General features: G+C 46.7%; 1 protein-coding gene across 2 annotated transcripts in view; it reads left to right on the forward strand.

Annotated features, from left to right (window-relative positions):
• TMEM40 (transmembrane protein 40) overlaps nucleotides 1-12150 on the forward strand; it is a 30507-nt gene extending 18357 nt beyond the window's left edge. The window contains exons 3-10 of one of the 2 annotated variants that reach the window (XM_045812468.2): nucleotides 1314-1367; nucleotides 4133-4168; nucleotides 4515-4547; nucleotides 4938-4985; nucleotides 8213-8284; nucleotides 8366-8440; nucleotides 9010-9072; nucleotides 9836-12150. In XM_045812468.2, the coding sequence (XP_045668424.1) occupies nucleotides 1314-1367; nucleotides 4133-4168; nucleotides 4515-4547; nucleotides 4938-4985; nucleotides 8213-8284; nucleotides 8366-8440; nucleotides 9010-9072; nucleotides 9836-9855 (401 nt within the window). In that variant the 3' untranslated portion in view covers nucleotides 9856-12150. The other variant, XM_045812467.2, reaches the window with a different exon arrangement.
• The last annotated feature ends 472 nt before the right edge of the window (nucleotides 12151-12622 follow it).

The following is a 12622-nucleotide window of genomic DNA, read 5'->3' on the forward strand; positions in this document are numbered from 1 at the left end:
CAGCAGGCCTTGCGGTTTCCCCTTTGCCCGCCCAGCTCACGGTTGAGCTCCTCCGCGGGACTGAGCGCGCCTGCGCGAGCGCGGGGCTCCCAGCCCCGTTTGTAGTAGGCGCGAGGAGCAGCGGCCTCGTGCCCAGCACCGGCAAGCCACCCTGTCCTGCCTACAGCTCTGATCTTCACACAGCTCCGAAGCGAGAAAGATAGATGTCGAATCATATGCTTCGTCTGCTCTCAGATGTAGTGTGTAAAAATTCACGCATACGTGGTGATAAATAAGACTGGAAGGAAAAATAGCACAATGTTAGTAGCGGCTATCTCTGGATGGTTAAATCCTGGGTGATTTTTATTTTTGCTTTTTTGACCTGTCTTATACTACAAATAGTATACAACGAGCATGTTTTATTTTGAAGACCAGAGGAAAATTTTTGGAAAAATAAAAATTGTAAGTAAATTTTGGCCTAAATGGATTGTGGGAAGAAAAGAGCATGAGGGGAAGAGCCTGGATTAATGCCTAGGACAGAAGCTGATACACATGAGATGTTTAATAAATGCTGCCCTTGAAGCTGGACTTGAGTTCTGGGTTCTACTTCTGAAGATAAAAGTGATTACGGGGCGCCTGGGTGGTGCAGTTGGTCGAGCATCTGATTCTTGGTCTTGGCTCAGGTCATGATCTCATGGGTTGTGAGATCGAGCCCCACGTCGGGCTCCACGCTCAGTGGGGAGTCTGCTTGAAGATTCTTCCCTCTGCCCCTCCCCCCACTTGTGCATGTGTTTGTGCACTCTCCCTCTCTCTAAAATAAACAAATAGATCTTTTTAAAAAAGGGATCTGGGTTTGAACCCTGGAATTTCCACTTACTGGCTGTGTGACCTTCAGGGAATAATTTAACTTTGTGAGCCTCAGTTTCCTTACTCTTAAAATGGGGGAGGGAGAGGTACTAATACCTTCTTCATAGGATTTCTGTAAGGATCTAATGAAATGTTAAATATAAATTACTTAGTTCCGTATTGATACCTAGTAAGTGCTCAATAAATGGCACCTCTTATTACTGACTTTGAAGGAGGCCCAGGTCCACTCAGACCCTCAATTCTTTTTCAGGAAACTGACCACAGTCACCTGTGAGTGTGTGGGGGGAGTCCAACAGGGTAAAGGGAAAGTACTTGTAAGGCTGTCTTGCGCTTTGAAGACTGCCTGGCTTAGCCGCAGCACAAACAAAGACTGTGTTACTTTTTCAGGCTCCAGGTGTGTGGGAGAGGGAAGCTGCCCTGGGGTGCTGTGATGGGGAGAGCTGATAAAGGGGGTTGTCTCCACTCAGGTGCAGAGCATGAGGACCCTGACCTTTTGAAGGACGAGCTTCAGCTCTATGGAGGTAAGTCACTGTCCAGTGGCTTTGGAGAAAACGGAATTACACAAAGGACACGAGGGTTTTGGGCTTTGTTGGACAGAAACGAGTTCATGAGGGTGTTTCATGGCTGAAAAAGCGCTAGGAAAATATATGACATATGGCAAGATGAGTGGTTAGAACATTGGCAGATGGGGAGGGAGGCAAGCATTTTCTACCATGGCAAGACTGTCCCAGATTCTCTTCTGAGCTATAACCTTGAGTTGCACAGTGACTTAACTCGGTCACCCAGTCTTTCCGGGCCTAAGCTTCCCAGCCAGCAAAATGGACCATGATTAGCACCCACTGTCTTGGAATAGTGAGCTGCTTAACAGGTGCACAGGAAAATTAAGGATCTCATCTCTAAAAGACTCACGTTATAGAATAATCATCTCCAGGCGTCGTGACTATTACAGCAAGGAGATATAAACATTATGGCACTTTGCTTGGAAGCACTTTGATGAAATGCGGACAATTTGTAGGAATGAACCAGTTTGCCAAAAAGCCTAACAAAAGCATGCTGCAGTTAAGAAAACCCACTTAACTCTGTTTAATCCGTGGGGCACCTCCCTGGCTCAGTTAGAGCGTGTGACTCTTCATCTAGGGGTTGTGAGTTCAAGCCCCACGTTGGGTGTAGAGATTACTTTAAAAAAATCCTAATTTTGTTTAACCCAATGTTTCTATAATCTACGTAGTCTCCTAACACTTGATAATAACCCAAGAATCAACAAGAAACACATAGACATTCTGAGAAATGTAAATGAAATATTTTAATTTCTGCATCAAGATATTACCCATGGCTGCCTCTGGGTGGTAGTATTGTGAGTAATGGTTACACTCTTTTATTTGCTTAACTGAATTTTCTCATTTTCTTTCTTCCTTTTTTTCACACAAAAACAAGTATTACTTGGTTTAGAAAAATGTTTTTAATTACTCAGTAGTGTAAGAATAGTTTCACTGGGTGTAAAATGAGAGAGAGAGAAATTGTTATATTTACATATTTTTAAAAATGTTTTTGGGGACACCTGGGTGGCTCAGTCCGTTAAGCATCCAACTCTTGATTTTGGCTGAGATCATGATCTCAGGGTCATGAGATCGAGCCCCACATCTGTCTCCATGCTCAGCATGGAGTCTGCTTGGGATTCTCTCTCTCCCTCTCCCTCTGTTCCTCTCCGTCCCCAAAAAATAAATCCTTTTTTTTTTTAAGATTTTATGTATTTATTTGACACAGAGAGAAATAGCCAGCGAGAGAGAGAACACAAGCAGGGGGAGTGGGAGAGGATGAAGCAGGCTCCCAGCTGAGGAGCCTGATGGGCTCGATCCTAGGACTCCGGGATCACGCCCTGAGCCAAAGGAAGACGTTAAATGACTGAGCCACCCAGACGCTCCCCAAAAATAAATCTTAAAACAATGTTTTTGGGGCACTTGGCTGGCTCAGTCAGTGGAGCATATGACTCTTGATCTTGGGGTTGTGAGTTCGACCCCACACTGGGTGTAGACACTACTTAAAAATAAAATCTTTTTAAAGTGTTTTTTTCCTCATCATAAAAGTAATTCATATTTACTGCAGAAAACATAGATTTAACCACAAACTTGTGAATTACTTTTCCCCCCAAGACATTGGAGGTTCTTAGTAAATTACACTCTTGAAGTCTCATTTCGTGCCATTCTAAAAGGTATGTTCTCCAGACCCTCAGCACTGTCCACTCTTAAGTCACGTGCAGATGATGCTTACCGTTTGCATATTAGCCCTAAAGACAGTTCAGTGTGTTTATTATCATGTGCCGAGTGCCCCCTTCTGGTGTCTGTCCTGGGACAGACCCGAACCATGGAAAGTGTACAGGCATGGTGACTACTGGTGGTGGGGGCGGGAAGGGGCCCCGCTACACGGGGGCCTGCCTGCGCTTGAGGGGAAGGATTTGGCAGGCTAGGAGAGAGGTCACCAGGAACTAGAATGGTCACCAAGAATCAGGGTGAATAGGGTGGGTAGGCCACCCTAGACCAGATTAATGGGGAGGCTACATCTTGGGACAAGTACATAGGGCTCACATCACCCTCAGCAGCGCAGACAAGGAGCTCAACACTCAGGGTGTGCGGCTGGGGTTCCCAGAGTGCAGCCCGGCTTGGCTCCCACGAACTCGGCCTGGTGGGGCTGGGTCCATGTGGCTGGGTGTCATCCCCTGCAACTTGCAGGTGATAGTCAAGAACAGGCACCAATCGCAAACTGGTGCCCACGTGTGTGCAGGTGTGTTTTATCTGGCTCTTAGAGCATTATTATTATTATTATCATTATTATTACATTTCATCAACTTGTATTTTTTCACATTTAGACATCTTTGAAACCAGGATGCATCTTAAAATCACTGGCAACTTACAATCAAAATTGGCAGCAGTTTCCCTTACATAGTAACGTATAAAATAATGTCATGTCTCACAAACGATGACATCTTTGATTCCGTGGAATCCAAGAGTTGCCAACCTTTTTTATAATCAAGAAGTTGATGTAAAAACCTGGATTTCTGGCTTCTCGTGGGAAGTTGAATGACCTATAATACGAGACAGGCATTCCTACCGTGGCTGGTGGGTAGTGGATGCCCCTTTAGATGGAACGGCCCTCCAGCTTGTTCCAGTCACCACTTGGCCCACTCAGATCACATGGAAAGTCTCTGAGTGAGATCCACCTTCCCCACAGTGTAACTTCTCCCCACCCAGAGGATCAGGGGTATGTGATCACTGATTTTCCTTCCATGTAGGTACCCCTGGAGAGGTGGTGCCCTCTGGAGAATCAGGTGAGTGTCCACTTAGGGGAGAGGGGTTGTCAGCGCCGATGATGGACAGGTCTGGGCACTGTCTTTCCCGGGGACAGTTAGCTACTGTCGGGGTTCACGGGTGGGAGATGGAACTCCAAATCTACTTGGGGCCCTGGGGCTCTGACCTGGGCTCAGAGGGTTACAAAAGGGTTACAGGCAAGACGCAAAGGGATTACAACCAGCAACTGATGGATAGAAAGCTCCTTTGGGGGCTGGAGAATTTGACACAGCATTTTCAGAGGTCACCTGCTTCCTCCACTAGGGTGGAGGCACCTGTTAAGATCCCAAGCTAGCCTGGCACTAATGTTGAGTTTCTAATTTCCAGGACTCCGGAGAAGAGGCTCTGACCCAGCAAGTGGTAAATACACAAACTCCAAGAAGAGAGGGGGAAGGGGACTGGATTCCAGGGGAGGGGGTTAGGACAGGACCAGACAGCCTGAGAGAGTGGGTCCGTCACAGCAGGGATGTCATCACCAGCCAGAGCGTCACCTTGATTCTGGAAAGGGACCTCCAAGCTCAGGAGAAAGAAAACAGAATGCCGACCTGTGTAGAGAGGAGGGGGGTGAGTGGGGGCCCCAAGGACAGATAGACCCACCTTCACAGCTTTGCTCTGACTGGTCCTGCGGTGAGTGCCCTCTGACCCAGGAAGAAGAACCCAGAAGAGCCAGTCTCAGTGAAGCAGGGAAGAGAAAACCCCACCTGCCGTCCCTCATCAAAGTTCAACAGTCATCTCTCTCTTGTTCCTAAGGAGAAGTGGAGGCCTCTGAGTTAAGAAGACTGAATATAAAGAAAGATGGTAAGGAAATTGGTGTCCCAAAGCTGCTTCTGCCTGTCTGGTCCAGATTTCTATGGGTAGAAAGTCTGCTGGTGGCCTAGAAAAACAATGATCATAGCCCACCTCTGTCATGCACCCTGTTTTCAGACTCCTCAGCTTAGAATCACCTCAAGAAGGTGGTGCAGTGACTCCCATCGTGCAGATATGAAAACTAAGGCTCAAGGATGGAGTGTGGGCTTTCAGCTAGAGAGTGGCACAACCTGGACTTGAACCCTGGTCCTGTGCTGTTTCTGCTATACACGGAGTCACAGGGATGATAAACTCCTCCCAGCCCTTTGGCCACAATGGGGAACTGGAAGTGGGGTGAGGAAGCCTTGAGGTTAGATTAGCCTAGACTCTAGAGAAGGAGCCATAAGAGCTGGAAGGAACTCCTTCACTCTAAGCCTGAGGTCTGTGAGGGCTTCAAGGAGGAGGGTGCGGAAGGGGCAGGAGGCCAGGGTGTTTGATTCAACTAATGGCAGTTGTCCTAGAAATATCTGGGGTTGTTGCAAAGGCCCACCTTCAGGGGGCGGGAGACCTGGGTGTGAGCCCCTGACTCTGTCTCCATCCAGGTAAATGAACCAGGGTTTTAGAGCTTTTCTGGGCTCTGAAATGGGCCTCATTGGAATAAAACTGAGATTCCCAAAGTGCAGGACATGACATTATACCCCAAAGCAAGAAGGTGATTCCCCTTTCTGCTCTACTTCCTAGAGCACAATCTCAGGTTGGACCCCCTGTGCCTTTAATGCCACCCTGACCCTCGCTGATTGCCCTCCAGACACAAACAGCAGAGCCTCCTCTAATCACATCCCCTTGACTGAGTCGAGGGCCCTGTGTCATCTCCCTAGTGACCAGCCCAGCGCCTGGCAAAGTGCAGGAGGGCCTCACTCACAGAGCACACTGAACACGTGCCCAAGGCACAGATCCCACTCTCAGCGCCTCTCCTTGGAGAACCCTCCAAGCTACACTTCTACTGCTGGGCACGGGGCCCACAGAAACACGTGCACAGAGCTTCATGTGTGGCGGTACTTGGGCAGCACCAGTAACAGCAAAACATCAGACACTTCTAGGTTCTTCAGTGGGGGACCAGACAGATAAATAAGTCACGTTTCTACCGTGGAACACTGTGCAGCCATCAAAATGAACAGGGCAGATCTACATCCGTTCTGAGATGGAAAGATGGCTCTGGTCTATGAGAGGAAGAAAGCAAATGAGAGAGCTGCAGGTGTACGAGTTGGTCCTGCTTTTTTTTTTAATTCAAGTATAATTAACATACAGTGTTATACTAGTTTCAGGTGTACAATGTAATGATTCGATAATTCTATACATTTATCAGTGCTCATCCTGATAAGTGTACCCTTAATCCCCTTCACCTGCTTCACCCCCCTCCCCCTCCCCTCTGGTGACTATCAGTGTGTCTATTTAAGAATCTGGGCTTTTTGTTTGTCTCCTTTTTTTCTTTGTTTGTATGTTTGTTTTGTCTCTTAAATTCCACGTATGAGTGCGGTCATATGGTGTTTCTTTTTCTCTCACTGACTTGGTTCATGAAGCATTATACCCTCTAAGTCCATCCATGTCGTTGCAAATGGCAAGATCTCATTCTTTTTATGGCTGGATAATATTCCATGATATATACATACCACATCTTTTTTTATCCATTCATCCATTGATGGACACTTGAGTTGTTTCCATAATTTGGCTGTTATAAATAATGCTACAGTAGACATAGGGGTGCATATTATCTTTTCGAATTAGTGTTTTCTTTTTGTTTGAGTAAACACCCACTAGTGGAATTATTGGATTGTATGGTAATTCTATTTTTAATTTTTTGAGGAACCTCTATCGTTGGTTTTCCACGGTGCCTACACCAATTTTCATTCCCACCAACAGTACATGAGGGTTCCTTTCTCTCTAGATCCCTGCCAACAGTTGTTATTTCTTGTCTTTTTTATTATAGCCATTCTGACAGGTGCGAGGTGGTATCTCATTGTGGTTTTCATTTGTATTTCCCTGATGATGAGTGATGGTGAGCATCTTCTCCTGTGTCTACTGACCATCTGGATGTCTTCTTTGGAAAAATGTCTGTTCATGTCTTCTGTGCATTTTTAATTGGATTATTATTATTATTGGTGTTGAGTTATATAAGTTCTTTATATACTTTGGATATTAACCCCTTATCAGATGTATCATTTGCTAATGTCTCCTCCCGTTCACAAAGTTGCCTTTTGGTTTTGTTGATGGTTTCCTTTGCTGGGCAGAAGCTTTTTATTTTGGTGTAGCCCCATTTGTTTAATTTTGCTTTTGTTCCCCTTGCGTCAGGAGATATATCTAGAAAGAAGTTGCTATGGCTGATGTCACACAAATTATTGTCTATGTTTTCTCCGAGGAATTTTATGGTTTCCTGTCTCACATTTAGGTCTTTCATCTATTTTTAATTTATTTTTGTGTATGGTGTAAGAGAGTGGTCCAGTTTCAATCTTTTGCATGTGGCTGTCCAGTTTTCCCAACACCTTTTGTTGAAGAGACTGTCTTTTTTCCATTGGATATTCTTGCCTCCTTTGTTGACGATTAATTGACCATAAGAGCATGGCTTTATTTCTGGACTATCTATTCTGTTCTATTGATCTGTGTGTCTATTTTTACGCCAGAACCACATTGTTTTGATTATTACAGCTTTGTAGTGTATCTTTAAGTCTAAGATTGTGATACCTCCCTGCTTTTTGTTTTTTAAATGTGCATATATATGCCTGGAAATGTTCTGTCAATCAGTGTTTGCTTTTAAGGAAGGGGATTAGGGAGGGAAAGTGGGGCGTTGTGAAACTTTTAGACTTGACACATTTGCATTCTTTACAATTTCATTTCATATTCATTTGACAAAGTATTGGGCAGCTCTGCATGCCTGGCAGTGCTTTAGTCTCTGAGCAAAATCCCTACCCACCATCCCACTGAGAGGAACAGAGAATAAATGTTTCACATTTTTTTCTTTGTTTTTTGAGAATAAGTGTGGAAATAAAAATATAACAAGTTGAGTGGTGTCAGTGTTAGAAAAATAATAAAATGAGACAAAGCCTGGAAAGGAGTGGGGCTGGGGTGCTTTTGTTGGGCTGCTCTGAATAAAGTTACATTGGAGCAGAGACAGGAATACTTTTAGTAACAAAGAGAAGAGAGAGAGAGAAGCGAATACTAATTCCCCACCTCTGCCTTTACAGATGAGTTTTTCCATTTTGTCCTGCTCTGCTTTGCCATCGGGACCTTGCTGGTGTGTTATCACTATTATGCAGGTGAGGGCCGTGGAAACAGGTGGGGGGATAGGAGGGTCCAGACTTGCAAGCTGACCATTCTCTCCCTTGCTGCACTCGCAGACTGGTTCATGTCCCTTGGGGTTGGCCTCCTCACCTTCGCCTCCCTGGAGACCGTCAGCATCTACTTTGGGCTGGGTAAGTTCCCCCATCCACACACACGTATACACACACACACACACACACACACACACACGCAGACTCTCTAGGGGTGGTGGCTGGACCGCCACAGGTGCCCACCAAGGGCCAGAAAGCCACCACCTAAACCTTTTTTAAAGATTTCATTATGCTCCTGTTTTCTTCCTGACCACTGTCAAGGTCACGGTGAGGTCATTGGCAGAACCCCAATGGAAAAAATGGGCAGCTCCACAAAAATGCAACAAAAACAGTTTAAAGTGGCAAACAAACAGAGTTAGCCAGAGATCGAAAACAAGGCCGTTCACGGCGTGGGGTACTGAATTCACCGAGTTTCCTGGCACTGTTACTGCTGTTCGAGGTCATTGTTTTTAATAATAATAACTCCAGTACTATTATCTAAGCTCAACCTGCTGCCTGAAATTCCACCGCTAATCCCTGTTTGTGACGGTTAGGCCTTTGTGGGGGCGGGGGGAGGGGGGGGTCGGGCGGGGGGGGGCGGTGGTGGGGGCGAGCCTGGATCCCTCGCTGGGGCACAGAGCTCAAGCTCCTTTCTTTCTGTTTGTGAGCAGTGTACCGGATCCACAGCGTCCTGCACGGCTTCATCCCCCTCTTTCAGAAGCTTAGGCTGATGGGTAACGTTTCCATCCTTCCTATGTTCACCCTCTTCCTCCCTATCAGGGACTTCAGTTGCAAACGAGGCTTAGCCGATAGGAAACAGCACAGGGCCTGGAGTCAGGGGCCTAGGTTCAAGGCCTGCCCCTGTCTATGCACCAGCTCAGGGGCCCAGGATCATCTCTCAGCCTCTGTTTTCTCCACTGGACCGTGGGTGTAGTAATACCCACTGCACAAGGGTGTCATACAAAACCATGTGAGGAACGGATGCGAAAGTCCTTAATGTGGAACACAGTAGAAAAGTGAAGGGAATCTGGGTGTTTCTCATTCTCTCATAGAACTTTACACTTACCCAAACACTACTTTCACCAAGATTTTATTTGCTTACTAGGGTCCTTCAGTTATGTTGCACTTGGCTGATGAGGGAACCGAGGCCCAAAGAGGTGGAGTGACTTGCTGAGGGTCACACAGCTAGGGCGGCTGGGCTAGGCTAAAGGAGATCCTCTTTCTTTCTGGCCAGCGGCTCTGTGCCTACCAATACATCTCAAAACTGAGAGGCGGGGGGGCTGTGTGGCTCTGGGCTGGGGACATCTGTCTCCTATAACCCACTTAATTCATAAAGGGGAAATTCGTTGCAGGGGCTGTGGGTCATGGAGACCCGTGGTTCTAGGGTGACTGCATTACCCCAGCTGCGAGGAGTATTTGGGCATCTGTGGGGGATGATGGAAGTGAGGCCTGGTTGCCTTCAGAATCCCATGCCATCCTGCGGGCTTTGTTTTCCAGGATTCAGGAAGACCGACTGAGGCCGGTGCTGGGCTGGCAGCCACGCTAGGCCCAGTGTGACCACTGCACCTCCTGAGTGCACGAGGGCAGAGCCCCGCTCTGGCAGACACGCGGGCGACCAGTCTAGAGCAATAAAGAGAGCACTTTCCCTTCCATGTAGTCTGAACGTTGGCACCGGCCTGGACCCAGGTATCATTTGGGCAGTATTGGCATGAATCCAGCTGCCAGGACGGAAGGCTGAGGCAAGGTGCCAGGCCTATGCCCTTCGCGGTTCCTGGATCAGCGGGAGGATTCTAGGAGGTCACCACCCTCAGGAGACAGTAGGAGACCCCTGGGCCTGCAAACTGTCATCTGTGTAGGCTTCTGATCCCTCTCAAATCCCCAGGCCATCCAGGTGGGCTCTAAGGCTTGCAGAGTCATCCGAGGAAAGAAAGCCCACTGCCCTGAGGCAGGGAGCCATCATGCCAGGCCCCCAGGGTGAGCCTGACGCAGGCCAGCTGTTGCGGACTAAAGTCACAGCATCAAGGCATCTTCTCTAGCCCCATCGCCTGGTGCCAGCCCTGCTGCCTTGGAGTCCACCGAGATTCAAATAAATGTTCTCTTCCCTGGACTAACAAGAGTCAGCTAAATGTTCCTTCAGGTTTCTTGAGCATGAGCACGCATGTGGAGTCTCCTTTGACCCCATCTAGTAAGGGAGGGCACCTTGTCTATTGGCTAAAGTACAAAAGAGAATAAATGTACAGCCTCTCACTTTAGGTCCAAGACTCAAATTGCACAAGTTCAGAAAGAGGGTTTTGCAAACATTCCTATGAAGAGATCTGGGGCTGTTAGGTAATCTAAGCCCGACAAATACCAAAGGAGTGACACAGAAGCACAGATACACAAAAACCCATCGCAAACTTGGGTTGCATAAATGCAGGTACAGAGTCTAGATTGAAGGAGGTCATAGTAGAGCCTACTTTACGCAGTCCACACCAACAGCACGTGTTCGGTTCTAGATTCACGTCTCAAGAGCAATAGTGACAAGCTAGGGAACAGAGAGACAGCCGAGTGAGAGTATAAAGAACGACTGAAGAAACGAGAACTCTTCAATTTACCGACGGGAAAGCAGGACCTTCTCGAGCTCACAGACTCTTGGAGGATACTTTCCCAAGTATTTATGATTCCCCAAGGACAGTCACATGTGTCATCTGATTTAATTCTCACAGTGGCCTTGAGATGCGTCAGTCATCCTCATTCTGCCGATGGAGACACAGAGACTCAAAGAGCTTTAGTCACTTACTCGGGTTCCCACAGTAAGCAAGTGGCGCAGCTGCGTTGGAACCCAAGCCTCTGTTCTCCTAATGCCAAGCTGTCTTACGGAGCGTGGCTAGTCTAGGCCCCCATCCAGGCAGAGCAGCCCTGGCGCAGCCACACTTTCTCCCAGTGTTGCCCAGACTTTGGGATTTCTGACTTGGAGAATTTTTTTTTTTTTTTTTAAATGAGGGGACCAGACGCCTGGCTGGCTCAATTGGTGGAGCAGGCTACTCTTGATCTTGAGGTTGTAAGTTCAAGTCCCGTGTTGGGTGTAGAGATTCCTTAAAAATAAAAATTTTAAAAATAAATAAATAAAATAGGGGTGCCTGGGTCGCTCAGTCGGTTAAGCAGCGAACCCTTGATTTCGGCTCAGGTCATGGTCTCAGGGTCCTGAGATCGGGCCCTGCATCTGGCACCATGCTGGGTGTAAAGCCTGTTTGAGATTCTTGCTCTCCGTCTGCCCCTCCCCCACCCCCACTTGTGTGCACACTCTCAAATAAATAAATAAATAAATAAACTTTTAAAAAGTCAGAGGAGGGCTGCCAACTCTTTTCCTTGCTAATTGAAGACAATAAAAACAATAAAAACCATCAACTATCAGCATCATTTATAAAAGAATGAATAGTTTTACACCAAAACAAGCAGGGAAGGGGCGCCTGGGTGGCTCAGTCGGTTAAGCGTCTGCCTTCAGCTCAGGTCATGATCTCAGGGTCCTGGCATCTAGTCCCACATCGGGTTCCCTGCTCAGTGAAGAGTCTCCTTCTCCCTCTGCCTGCTTCTCCCCCTGCTTGTGCTCTCTCTCAAATAAATAAATAAAATCTTAAAAAAAAAAAGCAAGGAAATTATCATCAGAAACAAAAGAGGGTTTTAAATGAATAAACGAAGCTTTATGAAAATTTTACTGCGTGTCCTTTTTCCTCAAATCACTGTAGTCTGGTGAAAAAATCATCTTTCAGAAACCACGAGACCGGAGGATTTCCAAGGACTTTTACATTCTCTTCTTTCTACTGTTGTTCTAAGACACCTTTCTCAATGAAGCTTATGGCATTATTTCGGAAGAATAGTGACCGAGGAGTAGGGAATGTTCTTGGTGGTTACAACTGTGTTGTGTCAACATGCAGCTCTGAGCCTGGCCCTCACATGGACGCCCGCGGCGCATTTCTCTGCTTTACTCCTCTTCCTCGAGATTGTTTTGTTGTTCTGGGTCCCTTGCGTCTCCACACGAGTTTTAGGAGCAACTGGTCAACTTCACAAAGAAGCCAGTGGAAATTGTGGTAGGATTGCATTGCATCTGTAGATACATTTGAAAAGTACGTTGCTTCTTTTTTTTAGTGATTTATTACCTTTTTCACATTTACATTAGAAAAAAAAATTTTGCCCCAAATCCCCTCACCCAGAATCAACCACAGTTAATATTTGGGTGTGCTTCCTGTGAGGCTTCAGTAAGGCAGGAGTTATTCATTTTTATTTTGGGCTCTTTGCTCTTGCACA

The sequence above is a fragment of the Ursus americanus genome, chromosome 14 (assembly GCF_024610735.1).
Source record: "Ursus americanus isolate L20-20 chromosome 14, mUrsAme1.1.p, whole genome shotgun sequence".
Lineage (NCBI taxonomy): Eukaryota > Metazoa > Chordata > Mammalia > Carnivora > Ursidae > Ursus > Ursus americanus.